Here is a 16710-nt window from a genome sequence, read left to right on the forward strand (position 1 = left end):
CCTCGGGTCTGTGCTCGGGACAACTTAACCAAAAATACAGATTTACCAAGATCAACATTCAGACATAATCTGATTTGAAAGAATAGGGTTTTCAGGACTGAGACTGAAATAACTATCAAGACAGATGCTGGTGCATCTTGTTCTCCCAGCAGTTACTGTCGTAGCCCCCCAAGGGCAGAAAGGTTCTTCACTGAATCCAAGCATGCGTTCTTTTTCCTGGACTGACAGAGGGACAGTTAGAGCAGCTGGCCTTCAGCGGACAACTTATCGTAAAGTGCACCAACAACTGGAAAGATGTCGTCCTCCCACAGCTCATCACAAACCCTCATCGCCTTCAGCTGTTGTAATGGTGCACAAAGTCTATTTTCACTGGACGTGGTGCTTCACGGATTTTCTTTTACGTGCATCTCTCACATCCACATCTGTGTGCTCTCCTGCTCGTCGTCAGCCTTGTCACTGCCCTTGGGGCAGAATGGTGGATCTGTTGAAGAGCAGTGTTGTATTCATGAATGTTAGTTCTGGTGTGGTGGTATTGTTTGTGCAAACCTGAGTGGAAACCCGTCTGTCAGATTCGTTCTGGCACCGACTCTGCGCTGTGTATGTAGTCGTTGGATTGCTGGCCTTGATTCAGCCTGGACGAGCCTGAAGAAAAGAGCAGGCGTCTGATCCAGTGCAGGCTGGCGATAACAAAGACAAATAGTGAGCCTTGGCCCCCGAGTGCCGTTCAATGATCGGTGAGTGTGGGGATCCTCTCCAGGGAATTGAAACGGGGACTGAGAAGAATCCTCTCAATCAACAGTGCAATCAAGTGATAGAGTTCAAACCACTTTGTCTTTCTGGTTCTTGCAGTTCTATCTACAAGAAAGAGCACAGACCACCGTGTTGACTGTGTTGAATCTGTGAACTGTCCAATATTTTCTTCAAAATACATTAATAAAAGCATGAGCAAAACATTTAATAGTACAGTGGGTAGATTAACATTCAAGATGGAATGTCAACATTTCCAAACCTAATATTGATAAGGAAAACCCTGCAAATCCACATAAAATTACTTTTAATGTGATAATCCTGAATAATGTTTTGTCAAATACTTATTTTTTCCTCCTTTGTTTGTGTGTCTGTCTGCAGGATTGCTCAAAATGTGCTGAACCTTGATAGGTGGGAAATTACCCACAAAAGAGCCCATTAAATTCTGAAGTGGATTCGCAAACTATAACATCCCTTTCAGCTTTTTTAAGCATTTTAGAAAATCTGATATTGCTTCGATCTCAACATTCAATGTGGTGATACAGTGGCATTTACAGCCTTGGTGCAGGTATGTACTGCACTTCTAGTTGAATGGGGGGGCAGTGATCTGAGATGGGACCTGAATACCACTGAGGAAATTCAATGTGCCACCTGCCCGTCACACCTGCTTGTTGCTTCACTGCATAAAGCCCATTCTTGAACACTTGACACAAACCGCAGCTGCTGAATCGACGGCAGACCTTGAAGTGCATCACATCTGAAAAATACAGCCGCACAAATGACTCATTAAGTTTTCAAAACAGACTCAGAAATCAGAAACTGTGCTGCAGACGGCTGAAAGAGGAGCAGAGGCCAGGAGACAACCTTCGCCAACATTAACTGAGAGGCACTTGATTTGTTATTTGCATGACAATGGAGCGAAATGCAGCAGAAACATAATTACCACTGTTGAATCAACCCCTCGCTGACACGATTTAAAATAAGGAAACTTTGCAAAGGGAAGTATTTAATCTGTGGTTGCTGGATTGGATTGGATTGTAATTGTGCTCCTGTGTGTCGAGATAACACAGTATGCACATAGTGTGTGATAGTAAGTGCGACTGCTTAAAGAAAGAAGCTGGTTTAAACCTGAGAAAATGGCTGTTTACAGTCACATACACTGGTTTCACTGTACTGCAATGTATGAATTTTTAAAGTTGATGTTGTTGCCCGGGGGGGAAACACTGAGGCAAGTCCTACGACAGGTGTTTACAGAGGCTGCAGTAATTGCAGCAACATTACTTTGAATCATTACCGGAAATCTTTTATCGGATATTTGAAGGGAAACAATTGGCACAAGATTCACACACACACACACACACACACACACACACAGTGCAGAGCAGGGGAGAGTTTGATGGTCACAGATGCAGAGCTGTTTTTTCTCTGTTGCATATTTTTGTTTGGTTTTGTTATGGAATATTATTTCCCCTGCATTAGGATACGTGTGTATATTAAAATATGTAAATGTAAGCACCTTGTCACAGCTTGCAGTTACATTTTATTGCTATGTGATCTCTAGTGGCCGAAGTAATTATGAAGTCAGGTGAGATGAAGGTTTAAAGCGTAGGCTTGGACCGGGGGGGGGGGGGGGGGGGGGGGGGGGTCAACACAACACCGGACATTGATCGATCAAAGCTTTATCTCTCATCCAAATTCAAATCTTATTTCTCACATACACAGTACGAGGTGCAGTGAAATGCTTTTCTGCGACTCTCCTTGACATGAAAATAACAAAGATTAAAAGATTTAAAAAATAATTCACTATTTTGCAGAGAAATTAAAGTATAAGGCAAGGAAGGAAAATACAAATATATATAAAGTGCACAAAAAGATCCATGAACCTTCCTTAACATTGAACAAAGAGTTTATCCGTGTTACCATGGCGACGAAGATCCTCTTACGTAAAAGGAAGTGCTCATTTTTAACTCAAAGAACGTTTTATCTTGAACACAGTTTTATTCCTAAGCCAAAATGAACTGTGACATGATGACGATGATCACGTTGTCAGTTCTGTAATCTGCATAAACACTTGAGAGTCTAAATGAGTCGCACTTTAACAGGAGGATTAGGTGACTTACGTCTATCTCATAACAGATCTAGAGATTGGGATCTGTGGGAGGGGGTTGACTGAAAAATGACTCTGCTCACACACATCTGGGCTCAGATTGTGTCAGTTTGAAGATCTGATCTGATCTCCGGCTCCGAGAGGCGTCAGGAGGACAGTGTCTGTGAGTTTTACTTCATCAAGTCAACCCCTGACTGGGAACTAGCACCACAGACAAACATCCCGCTGACATCGTGTCAACACAAACAGTGCACATGAATAAGTGAGGAGACTGTCTGTGCTCAGCCTGATCATTAAAGTTGATGTCTGTGTGTAAACGAAGAATCTGCTACCAACAGTCCAGCTTCATCTTTTTTAACATGCATAATAATGATGCTCTTGTATTTGCAGGTTTTTAAATATTAAACTGTTTTGCACACGTTGGTCTGATTTAACTGAATCATCGAGAATCTCATCGAATCAAACTCGACAGATTCTGGATTTTAAATCAAATCAGGAGAATCTGAATCTTATTTTATTACCGTGAAATTATTTGAACAGCTTGTAAAAAAATATTTCTGAGTAAAGCTTCATAATTTATTAAGTGGACGCTGGTGAAATCTGACATTGACCTGCTCAACAAAAATGATTAAATCTCAAAAGGATCGGCTGTTTTCCTTCTCTCGCTCCCTTGCACTGTGCAGCTCGTCGTCACAAGCTTCACCGTTTGTAGTGGTGGTTTGTTTAACCTCGGATTCAGCAGACTGAATTAAATGCTCATCTCTCACAACGATCATGCATTAACCCTGGAATCCAAGCGCTGCATTGACTGGGGGAAAAGCAAGTGACAAGGCAAGATGCCCAAACCCCCAGATGGTACGTTACCGCATACGCGCCTTAAGCTGGTGATGACATATACCATGAGAAGAAATCTTAGCACTGTGATGTCCCTGAGATAGCGCACCCATCTGTTTTATTCAAAGTCGGGTCAGGTCGGGGGAAAAAGCAACTAGATCTTCCGGTGTATGGCTTTAATTTATTACACAAAATGAGCTCAGAATCTCGCATCCACACGAAAACACATTAACCTTTTGAGTGTCAACCAAACGACCAAATCAGGGACCAAATGGAGCAGAAAGACTCGCTGTGTTTAGAGACAGGTTGTCGGCCTTGAGTCGGCCCGGAAAGGTTTAAATAAAACAAGGGGGAACAGGCCAGTTGATTCAGTGCAAGCTGGTGATAACAAAGACAAATAGCAAACCACGGCGCCAATGGAGACGGAGACTTTACCATCCGATGGTCAGCAGGCGTCGGAGCTGCTCTCTCTGCAGGAGACACGGGGGCTGACGAACTCCTTTCAATCAACTGTGCAATCAAGTGATAGCGATTAAATCACTTCCTCCGGGGGGGGAGGTTATCATTGTGTGACGGCTTCATCCATCGTACGCTCAGTGGATTGAACGTTGGGTGGTTTTGTGGGAGCACAAAACGCACGTGTGGCTCGGCTCCAAGCCTCTCGAGAAGGTTTTACGGCTCTCTGGGAAACAATGCGAGGCCGACAATGTGAAAGCCCCCATTTCCCCTGGTTGGCAAACTGGTTCACACACGACATGATCGCTCTGAAGCTCTAAAGCTCACGTGCACAACCTTAATTCAAGTTATTCAATATTAAATATGTAGAATGGCGAATGAGATAAAGTGCTGGTTAAAGTGCAAACTCGAATTGATTTAAAACACGGTGTTTCCCTTTTCTTTATTATTTGGCGTGAGTACATTACAATATTTTAAAAGATGAAATGAAAAATGTAAGTTAAGCTCCTTATGGTTTTTTAAATCACTGACTTCCTCGGGTTTTATTCTAGTTTTGTATACACAAATTGTACAATTGAACAGATTATTGAATAAAGATCACATTTAATCTAATCTGCACATTTAGCATTGATATATACTTCAATTTGTTAGGCAATACCACATTTACTGTAATCAAATGTAATTAATTAATAAGCATTAAAATCTGTAATCTGCAAAGCCATCTTTACACAGCCCGAGCAACGCAGTTAATTAATCCGTCTAAATCGAAACCGATCACATGACGTGAATTCTTTTCACAATAGGAACATGTTACAATTTGTTGTTGAAAATATATCAAGTACATTTTGAGACTGAGGCAGCGAGAGAACAGCCGACAGACTCCCAGACAGGTACGTGAGACTGGATGATGGTGTTTGCTCTGCAGGACAGTTTTGAATGTGCAGCTCTGCTTGCTACTCCTCCGGTGTCGGGCTCGAGGGGCAGAGTTCAGACAGCACCTCCAGAGCAGCTCGATGACCAGACTGCACCGCGCCGCTCATGTACCCACACCACTGGGTGGCTGTTTCCGTGCCGGCCCAATGGATCCTGTGAAAAAAAACGAGATCATCCGTGAGCCACGTTTCCGAGCACCGGGCTTTAATGTCGCCCCTTAGAAAAGGCGTTTATTTGAATTCTCTGCTGGAGTAATTAAATCGCTTTCGGTGCATTAACACAGTGTCCTAAGCCATTAACATTCAGTTGCTTTGTACGTTTTACAGGGCACATGAGATCACTCTGATGAACTGATACAGTAGTTTTGCCCTTTAACAAGTCTCTGTAGGCTTAGATATTCCGTGTCTCTGTGAAAGTAAGTACGTGCTCGAGAAATCAGGCTGCTCGAGCATGGAGGGGTTACTCAGAAGAACACGGGAACAGTACAACTCTCCATTCACTTCCTCTCTGTTCCATGGGAGCGGAAAAAAACTGACTACCAATAACTTTCCATGACTAAGGTGCAGAAAAAGAAAGACCTGTCTACTTTCAAAAGAATGGATAAAATTACTTTTTAACAACAGTATAATTGTAACTGGACAGTTTCTTCCTGCACACTTGATTAGTCTTTCTGGTGATGTCCGAACAACGGGGCCAGACTGGACTTTAGCTCCACCACTTACATGCTGTGCGTCTGCAGGAGATTGAATATTATAGAGCGAGAGGAAAAGAACATGACGGCAACAGAAGCGGCTGACATTTGGCCTCATTTTGGAAAGAAGAGAGAAAAGGTGAGTGTCAGGAGTTTTGTTGGGGGGGGGGGGGGGGGGGGGGAGAGAAGCCCTGCGGCTACAAAATCCATGGGAAGAAAAGCACAAACCTGAAGAGAACCACACAGAAACTGAGCTAACCCAATGTTGGTGTTTTGAATGATGCAACTTTACTTTGAAAGCTACTTTAAGCCGGGCACGTTGTTGAATTAGCATCATACAACAATGGAAGCGTTACGTCATTGCTTGTGCGTGAAGCTTTAGTCACCTCGTCTAACCTTCCCATGCTTCACAAGTTTAACACAAGAACAAGTAACACATTTAAAAGCACCATCATTAGGGCTGGAAAAAGTTTTAAATGAAACCTGAAAACGAGAAACGCGAAATCAAACACGATCGCTCTGTGGAACTGAGGAGTTACATTTTGTAGCTCCTCATATAACCCCTGCAGTCAGTTAAGAGGTAGGAACCTTAATGTGAGTCCAATGGTACAAGGTAACATTATTCGTTGATTTTTTTTGGAAAACACCCCGCAGCATTAGGTGAAAGAATTAAACTCAATGTTCCTTTCGGTAGTGCCGGTGCAGCCCTAAGTAAAGATTACTGTTCTGGATCACAGATTGAGGTGCTTCTCCTCTGGCTTCTGTGGCCGCGTTGATTGGAAAAGAGCGACAGAGCCGAAGCCCAACACGAGGAGTTCAACCTTTCGACGGGAGTCTTTCAATTGGTCCAATCCACCCGGTGAGAGCTGGAGCAGCAAAGGTGAGAACAAAAGTGCAATTGCTGTTATGTGAATTCCTTGTGTCTGCTCCAAAGTTGGTCACCTTGCGAGCACTGATTGATATCATCAAATCTGATGGTATTTTCTAATAGAGTGAATAGGTTATGTTCTGCTCAGTCTTCTTGTCAAGTGAGTCCGCCTCTCTCCAGATTATAGACAGGCCCCCTTCCAGGAGGTGAGAGTGCTCTTCAGGAAGTAGTCATTTCATCAAGTCTCTTATTTAGTCCAATTATTCTCTGATAACCCAGAAAACAAAAAGAGGAGGGGAAGTAGGCTTTGTGCTTTTTCAGCGTTTGTGATTCTGCATGCCTCAGGGCAGGAACATGCAGATGTTAAAAGCATAGAGATCGTTAAGATAAGTTCACATGTTCCTTTTAGTCTCTAGCCAGTGACTCAAGATAACATCTGGGTGTTTTTAGATACGAGCCAGCCCACTGAAAAGAGGCTGTATTGACTTGACACCTACTTCTGCACAACATGTTCTTGGGGTTTTGGGATGTGTGGAAGAATATAAATACCTCCAGGTGCAAGTCTGAGTTTTATTCATGGCACAGTGGAGACACACATCACAACAAGGCAGTGAAAGTCTGTCTGATGGTCTGGTATCAATACATAGAGTCTAAAAACAACAGGTTGTGGGCTGGGCTGATCGAGACAGCTTAGAAAGTCCTCGACGGGCTAATTCACGATCTGGATCTCAAAATTAAATTCACATGTGAGTAAGAAAGCTTTTTTTCAAAGGCCTGGGAAAGTTGAAACAGGTTTTAACGCTAGAAGTTGATCAGGATGTAAAAACAAACTATCAGGAGAAAGAAATATTTTTTCTTCTACCGATACATGAACACTGGCTGAGCAGAAAGCCCCAGCAACCTACGACTATACATAGATTATGTATATAAGCAATTATGCATTATTTGTTTTAACATGAAAGCCTATTCTCTTATAATCCCAGCTTCAAATTACCTCGGTGACGGTTGACAGAACGAATGCACTCACCATTCCACCCCACTTTAATATTTTAAGTGTCAATTGGAACCATACCAGCCCGTAGCCCAGGCAGCCAATCAGGAGTGGAGGAGGGTTCCCTCTTTCCACCTTTAATCTGTCCGGAACCCTGTGATGATTAATTAATGCTGTTACAGCAGCGTTATCCTGCAAGTGTTGCAGCTACGCTCCTTTAAACTAGGCTGTTGTTGGCGTGTGTGCTCTCTGCATGCTGCCGTCAGTGCCTGTCAAAGATAGTCTGCGAGAGGATAAGTTCGGCTCGGCAACGCCGCCGCCGCCGCACAAGCACGAGTGAAAGTGTTTCTTTAGTTCAAACAACTCCACCCGAGTGACACCACGTCTTTCCAGCAGATCATTCCGTGTCACTGTCAGGGGGCGGCGTTCTCCCAATTCAACTTTCATTCATGTCACATCAATAATTGAAGTTTATAAACTTTATATTTTTGAAGCATGACATGGACCCAGAAGCTCATGGAACATTCAGTGAGAAGCAGCTGTGTTGTATCACCGTCAGACACATTGAATTAACTCTTAATTAACGTAATAACAATTATTGGATCGGACAGATAAACACTGACAGGCTCCTGTTCTGACGTTTTTTCGTTGAGCTTGATGCAACTTGAGATTTCATCTGCAGAACAGCGTAGAGGTCGGGACCTCGGACTGAGAGGACTCTTGACAACATGTCAACAAGCTACGTGTTGGTAATGCTCACCAGCTGCCTATTCATTCAGAGGTCTTCAGGTATGATTGGACTCCAACTGATAAAGACTGGGTTTTAAAGTCTTGGAAAAATGAAATTGCCTGAATGTTTTCTGCAGTTGCCTGACAGAGTAAAACTTTATAGGATACATGAGCATATACTGCAGCAAATAGCTGTAAAGATTTGTTTGGGGGGATGTTCTGTAATAGCTGAATACAGCCGTGCCTCAGCGAGGAGCGTGATAAACCCAGAGGAGACCCAGACACAGGATGTACAAAGGATAATGTGGAAGGAAAGCAATGCATACACCGTGTGTGGTAATGAGAAATGACGATGCAAAAAGTGTTGGAGAGAGAAATCAGTTAACACATTTATTACAGCAGCATGCACAGCAGGTGGTGGTGAGCAGTGAAATGAGCAGCAGCATTGTGAGACGACAGATTGAAGGGAACGCCTCGTGGCCTCGATGGAACTTGATTGGCGCAATGTTTAAACCCGTGTCTGTGAGATAAGCGTTAACCGACACTGCTCGTCTGACAGCAGCCGTGACTTTAATGCAACACTGGTGAATACGGTGGTCTGAGATTAATCCAAGCTCCCGAACTGGGAATAAAGATAAAAGAATCCCTCTGAGCCACTGGGACATCGTTTTGACCTCTGTGTACAAACTCCTCTTCTGTTGGGCTCAATTTAATCACATTTCCCAGTGGGCTCAATGAAATAATATAATAGGAGAGGAACAAAATGGGTTTGGAAAGAAATTGCTCCTCATTGTCACATAAAGCACAACAGACCAACGGAGGGATGAGGCTTTTTCTTTCTGTTTCTATTATTATTATTCCTTCTATAAACCGCTGTTGCCTTATTGCTGAAATGACGGCTCCCCAAAGGTGAAGCCAAATCATCTAGAGGTCAAAATCCCTGCCTCCTCCATGTTAGTGACTGGGACAGAGGTGAAATTAAAACGTAGATGATGGTTTCTGTCATGGTTTCTGTTCTGACGGCTGAGATTGACTCACGATTGGTCGAGCGCTACTTCGCAGACTCTTGTTTCAACCGTCATCAAAAGATCGCAGCACCCGACCCGTGTACGAAAAGGTTTTAGATCACATTTCGTACAACGGGAGAAGGCGCAGATGTGACGTCCATCCCTCATTAACAGTCTATGGATGTCACCTGTAATAAGATATAATGAAATGCCTTGTGTCTATATATGAAAATAAGAAAACTGACGGATTGAGTTGCATGTTCAGTTTGACTTGATGAATTCCTCCGACGCTTCCTCGCATCACAATCTTCGCCTACTTCAGAAGTTTGTTTAATTCCCTGGTGTAAAGGTTGACTGCAGTTTGCTGTTTATATTTTTGTCATGATTTCACGAAACCAGTAAACCTTTCTCTCTGCAGACTCCTGGGATCTCCTCCTCTGTTTCGAGTTGGTGCTTGTGATAGTTAGAAACTCTGCATCTCCACCGGTGTGCCGGCAGATCTGTGTGGTTGTTTGTGCTCGCTGTGGGAAGTCAGGGTTCTTTTACCCTGCGTTTCAGCAAGTGAATGTTAATAGAAGATTGGGAGGGACGTTTTTCCTTTTATCTACTTGCCCCATGGCACCACAGGTATCTGACAATTTTCCTCCTTCGCAGGTTTCCATCAGTTTGTCTTATTGATTAAAGAAAGTGAGGATTAATATGTATTTGGATTGTCCTTGTATAAACAGATCCTTTGCTGTTGGTTTTGTTGGGGGGGGGGGGGGGGGGGGTATATAACAATCACACTGTATGTGTTGACAGGACGGGATCCTCCCAAGGCTTGTTCATGTTAATCGACAGTGATAGTTGCTGAGTCAGCGGACTTGTTTGTGCCTGCTCATCAGATTTGACCTGTTGGGTTTATTTAGGTGTGGTTTTCAGGGCTTTGGGGCAAGAAAGGATTACTTGTCACTGCTGCGCTAAAAGTCCAACGTTATGTTTTTTACCACTGACCTTTCAACCCCACCTTGTTTGGTCCGGATGTTCTGACTTTTCAGATTGATCAGAGCCACAGTAACACGTGTGAAAGGTTCCTCGGACCAACGGACGGAAATTTAGTCCGACCCAGATCAAACACTTTTGGACAGTTGAGACTTTCGGACCAAAATCGGACCGAGAAAAAAGTGAGCAGCAAACTGTAGATTTTCCTGATCTCCGGCCGCCCGGACCAGGAGAGCTGTTGCTTTAACGAAGTCGCTTAACTCCATTTGGAATTGCCAATAATTTAAAAAGGTTCTTCGTTGGATATGGAAGATGAAAGCTGGTTTTTCATGACTTCTAAGTCTTTTCGTCTGATCTTAAGCCTGCCTCCGACAGTTTAAGCCTCTGACTTGATCCGTGAGTTGGGTTCTTCTCATGGGAGATCTGTTCCACTCACCAAAGTCACCTGGAGCAAGAGCAGGCGTCCAGGGTGGGAAGTATAAATGAAAGAGGTGATGTTCTCCCTCTAGTGAAAGTCAGAGTTCCATCAAAATGATTCTCAAGGTTTTATTGGAGCAGGATTAAGCAAAATTTACCGAACCAATTTCCACTGAACTTGGTGGAGGGATGGCACCGTTATATTGTGGTGCAGATGCAAGGTAAGGAATTTATTTTCCACTTTCTTTAACATGTTGTTGATTTTCCAGGGAATGACACACAGATCTCTTAATTTCTTAGATATCTCCGATATGAGCGAGACAATCGTGTGAAGCATTGTTTGGCCTTCGCGGAGGTACATTCTCTACTGAGTGCCATTCTTCTTGAGTCTGTATATCTTCTACTCAGTGTGGGGAATTGTGATAATTATTTCGACCTTGGAGACTCAGACATTTTTTCCCGAGCCTCCCTCCATCTCATGTATTAGCCATTGGCTCCATCTTCCCTTTGTTAATACACACAAACCATGGTCACATCTGTTAAGTGTCTCAGCCACCTCCTCTTCTTGTTCTCCTGACAACCATAACCTTAAATCGGCGCAGACATCTTACGTGACAGCCTGTATTTCTGAGAATCAAGTTTTTGAAAAGAGAATCAAGGTGTTTTAGCTCTTCTTCCCTGAGCACATGAAGGACGCCCTGAGGAGTCGTCTCAGTGTTCTCAGGAGGAGGAGCAGTGTTGCCCTCGCTCCTGTAAAAGAGACGCCGAAGAGGAACTGATCCTGAAATGGCTGAAAGGTCGGGAATCTGACTGTCGACACCCAGAGATGAACTGCTGAACCCACAGAGCTCAGCCCGAGAGCTCCACATGTAATTATTAGAGTTAGGTGCTGTGACTAGAGTTATGGGATATAATTATCGCTCTCATTTCTTAAGTGGTGAAGTATAAACCTGTGATATTTTTTTTATTTATCACATTTCTGGGTCATAAGTTGAATGAACTAATCCTCCGCGGTTGGGGGGAATTATCCGAACAACGTAGAGGAGCAACAACAACAAGCATTTCCTCTGTTTTTTGGAAAAAATTCTGCTTTCTACAAAGCACGTCTGCTGCGTTTAATGCACTCAGAGCCTTTACTTAGCAAAGCACAGACCCGCAGGGGTAAATTTTATTCATAGTTCTTGGCAGCGATTCTTCCCTCTCCCCCCCTCCCCTCCCCACTCTCTCCCTCACCCGTCTAGAATAGAGAAGCGAGGGCCTCTCACATACTAACCACTCATGCAGGCATATATCCACCTAGGATAATCACTCTAATTATACAAACCACACTGGTCATTATTGAGATTCATGCTATTCCGAATGAAATCCCTTAATCCACTGTACACCACTGGAACGGGTTGCGCTGTTAAATACAGAGTTTTTGTCAACCGAGGAACCGCGGAACCTGGCTTCATTACATGTGCCGGATTAGTGTCAAGGTCACAGCGTGTCCTTGAGGATCCATTTGCTATATGGGAATATGGATAAGGGCTACTGCCCCGTGCCGCTGTTTGAGTCATGTTATGTAACGAGCTTCTTCTGCTCCCCGTGGACTTAATGCCATTATGGAGATGAATTACCTGGATCCCCCTCCCCACCTTTCGCTCGTGTTCGCTCAGCTCGGCCATTAGAAATGGATTATGGGACGTTTTCCTAGGAGAACACCCACTCCTGTCGACCTCTTGCCATTTTGTTGGAACCGGACTAATACGTTTCAGCGAAGGCACAATCACTCCCACCACTCATGTCAGTGATCCGGAGGCACCGGGAGCTCGTTCTGTTGTTTTTGTGCCGTAAAAGTAGTAAAAACATCCACCGACCACAGACCATATCTCAAACAGAGTGATACAATCTACAAACTCAAATTTTAGCCGTTAAAAAGATTTATATCAGAAGAGAATCTGTCACGCTGCTGCACTCAACTATATCCCTGTGCATAACCATTTGTTTTGGGGAGAACAAGGAGGATAGGAGGCTCTTCAGACTACAGATAGACGTAGAGGTGTGTTGCTGCAGTGTATTTGTCATCAGTTGTGTGATTACCTGCCACAGGGCTTCCTCAGGCTCGGGTGGTAATAAGTTAGCAGACCCGGTGCCATGACGTTAACGGGGCAGCCGCCGCTGTAGGCCTCTTCGGCCCAGTCCTGAAAAAGCAGAAAAGTTAAATGACGACATTGTGAGGATTCGATCGTGTCACGGAAGAAGAAAAAAAACCCCCACCAGGATCCACAAGAGAAATTAAAAACTACACGTGGGTTGGCTCTTCTGTATAATTCATACTTAAATAAATAAAATATACAAATATAATTAGTGTATAAATAAATAAACTGTTGGGCCGCTTTAAAACCAGGCCAGACATTATACCATCAATACGTCTGCTTTACGTCTCTTCACTAAACTCAGAGTTCCTGTTATTGTATTCTATATAAAACGATGTTCCCCTCGAGTCTCTTAGTCAACAAAGTGAAATCACGATGTTCCCCCTCAACTTCCCCGCTCCAACTTTCCTCGGGGTAATTTTCTTTCCATCTCTCCTTTCAGCGGCGGAGAAAGAGCCGTCCGGGGACCGAGATCCTACATCTGGATGATAAATGTGCCGTTTCTCATGCTGCCAATGTGTGCTGTACATCATGTAATGGACCTGAGCACTAATTCTGTATGTGTGTCACAGCATGATTTAAGAAAGTGGGATATCAGCTGCATGCAAAACGGTCTCGGTAATGTGGTCGTGGCTCATGTCTGCTCATAACGGCGACTGTGTTCCCTTCGGAGGCTGTTGGCTCTGCTCACCTTGGGCAGGCTTGACACGCCTACTCCCCATAACCCAGTAGATTTACAATAATGATTTTTTATTTGCTTGTCTGCATTATGTATGAGTGTCTCTGTGGATGTTCTCTCTCTCTCTCTGCAATTCTTCATTTAAAAAGTCTCAGGGCGGTTTCCCAGCTCGCCAGAACACGTTTTGATCCCTCGCAGGCAATCGGTGTTATTCAGTGTTAATCCAGGATGATTCAGTCGTCTTAGCTCATCATATTTCTGACATTTAGATAAACTGTATATCTAGTGATCTCTTTCAAATATGGATTGTGTCATAAACATCTGTGGTCCACTCTGGCATCAATCTAGATTTGCATTAAATTGCTGGAATAGAAAATAAAGGCTGGTAGAAATGTCTTTTTTTTTTATCTCTGTTATATCAGTAAATATGAAACTATAATGTTTAGGTACAGGATTATTTGTTTTATTAAATCCAACAGCTGCCACTTACTTTTTCTTCGTAGTGGATGAAAGACGCAGCCTCGGGACCCAGGTATCTGACCAGACTGGAAACCACAGCTTCCCTTCTCTCTCCAGCCTGAAAACAAAACAAAGGGAGATGCCTGTACTCGTTAAACTCACTTCATTTCATTTGCAACTCGAGGGGAACGCTGAGAGCAAATACTTTCACCAAAGCTATGAATCCCCATGTTATATAAAGTTAATTGGGCCCACCGTTTTATATAGACCCCCCCCCTGAACAGTGGAAACGCACCCTCCTTGGTGGAGGTATATACACACCAGCAGCTGCTGAGATATGAATCCATACTCTATAGAAACCAGTCCAAGCTGGACACAGGAAGCAGTCGTCAATTTGAATAACTCAAGCGTGGTCAGCACATGCTCCTGGTTGTATGAGCACACACGGTGAGTTACACACAGAGCAGCCGAGGCCCGAGGACCGAGAGGAACGGATCAGCGTAAAGCGTCCTGACGGATCCTCATCTGCACGTCACTTTACCTTTGCTCCCAGCACAACCACTGTGGACCATTTGGAGCTGATACTCCTGACGGGGGAACACAGAGGGAATGGCAGCGTGCCCTTCATTGTTTCTGAGCCACTTTCAACCAAAACTGAAAAATCCATCTGCGCACCGAGAACACAGTCAAATATTCCGCGAGACAAACATTTAAAAAAAACATTAACGGCTGAATCATACTTGGACAGAACAGCGTAACCTTGATGTCCACTTTCCTCACACACAACAACACTGTTCTGCTCTGTTTAGCAGCGGAGTAGCGAGCGGAGGTTAATTATTTAGCACCCTGTGCAGCAAAGCACAGCGGGGGGGGGCGGCGGCTAGTCTAAAGCTTTGTGGCAAGCCGGGATAATGGCTGAGATGCCAAAACAACACGAGAGACAAGGCTGGATTCATTTATTTCTGCAGGTGGAGGGAAAGCACTGGGATTAAATGATAATGTCAACACAGAGGGAGAGAAAAGGAAGAGAAAGAAAGGGAGGGGGGTGCAAAAGTATGAAAGGGAGAAGAAGATTGCGGCAATATTATGCAGCTTTTTACTATTTTCTATATTAATTTGATGGTGCAGGTGGTGCAGGCACGATCTCCTGTGAGAAGTGTGTTCTAAAAGCACACTTCTAGAAGTAATTTAAAAACCAGCGTTTATCTCCACTATTCATCCAGGAAACATTAAATATGAAGAATTCTGAACAGGGGCTCATGGGTAATATTCCCAGTGACCTAGTGTTGTTTTAATAGCAATAATTGGAAAAAGAAATGCAGGCATAAAGGGAAACTAACCCACGGCCAAAAGAGACCCTTCACTTTTAAAGCTTCATACTGTGTTGAATCTATAATCCAGAATAATCCAGTCAGGTACTTTTTTAAAAGCCATTTCTTATGAGATTGCGTATTCACGATGTGGACAAGCATGAGCAATCAAGAGGCTCCTCAGACCTGAAATAAACAAGTTTCCATTTTATGGCGAGTGGGCTCTCCACCTCCACCTTCCTCCATGTGCAATTATGACGCTTGTTTTTCGCTTCACTGCAACTGACTGACACTTAAAAGCCCAGAGATAAACAAACGATTATGCAAATACCCGCTGAAAAATAATAATAAAGATCTAAAAAGTAATAATAAAAAAGTGAAATTGAAAAGAACTTAAACCATATACGTCTACATGTACTTGGAGTTACTGGCAGCTGGGAGGAGGGCCCCACTGTTTCTCACTCTATATGCTCCAGTGTTCCAGAGGTCAGCTGGTTCACAATCTCTCATGCAGTTTTCATAATGCTGCCCCTGAGCATTTTTTTTTATACACAACAACATTGTCTGGATGCTGCACATTATGTTGCATCTGTCTCCACACATGACATTAACACAACACAACACACACACACACCCGGGACACTGAAAATTCAACTGTTGTCTTCTCTTTTCTCGAGGCGTCGTAACGCTCGCCCACATCTGAATTTAAACACCTCGTCTCCAGGACTCCATAGTTTAGTTTTGGAAAAAAACGTTTAGTCTCACTACAGGCAACTCGTTGGAGAGAGAAGTTCTGCAACAGTAACTGAATATTTTATGGCTGAACACAATTAAAGTTTATCTCATAGACCCGTGAATTTGTGTTCAATAGCAACTGGGGGACACACTTTACCTTTTATTTGAGTTTACCTTAAACCATATCGAATGACAATTAAAAGCAGAATACAAATGATATTGAAATTATAGATAAATATAAAAAGAGAAGTATTTTCATTACCTCCTTGGAGCTCCACTGAGACGCCTGCTGGCCGGCGATGAAGCCCACCAGAGCAGCGTTACCCCCGGGGCTGGTGGCGTCGAAGGTAACGCAGAACGGACAGTCGGTGGAGGATCCTGCGACTATTTCTCCAGAGAAGCCCTTCTCTCTCCAAAACGCCTGCAGACAAACAGAGGCAATCATCACTAAGGACAGTTGTCCACCTCAAAACCCGGGTACTCACTTGTGCAGGGGCATATTTGAATTTGTCCAAAATGTTTGTAAATGTGTTGAGGATCAGATTTAATTTGTAGAAGTACCACAGATATTTTTTGAGGAATTATAAATGTGGGAAATCAGCTATCGTCTCACAAAGAATTAGCATCA

The 16710-nt window shown here is 43.6% G+C and overlaps 1 protein-coding gene across 2 annotated transcripts in view; it reads right to left on the reverse strand.

The window, feature by feature from the left end:
- Positions 1-4667: 4667 nt before the first annotated feature.
- LOC117772055 (amine oxidase [flavin-containing] A-like) overlaps positions 4668-16710 on the reverse strand; it is a 31731-nt gene continuing 19688 nt past the window's right edge. Inside the window, exons 9-12 of one of the 2 annotated variants that reach the window (XM_034602988.1) lie at positions 16345-16503; positions 14069-14155; positions 12844-12944; positions 4668-5230 (exon numbers count right to left, since the gene is read on the reverse strand). In XM_034602988.1, the coding sequence (XP_034458879.1) occupies positions 5098-5230; positions 12844-12944; positions 14069-14155; positions 16345-16503 (480 nt within the window). In that variant the 3' untranslated portion in view covers positions 4668-5097. Of the gene's footprint in view, positions 5231-12843; positions 12945-14068; positions 14156-14298; positions 14625-16344; positions 16504-16710 lie in introns of those variants that run through there. The other variant, XM_034602989.1, reaches the window with a different exon arrangement.

The sequence above is a fragment of the Hippoglossus hippoglossus genome, chromosome 12 (assembly GCF_009819705.1).
Source record: "Hippoglossus hippoglossus isolate fHipHip1 chromosome 12, fHipHip1.pri, whole genome shotgun sequence".
Classification (NCBI taxonomy): Eukaryota; Metazoa; Chordata; class Actinopteri; order Pleuronectiformes; family Pleuronectidae; genus Hippoglossus; species Hippoglossus hippoglossus.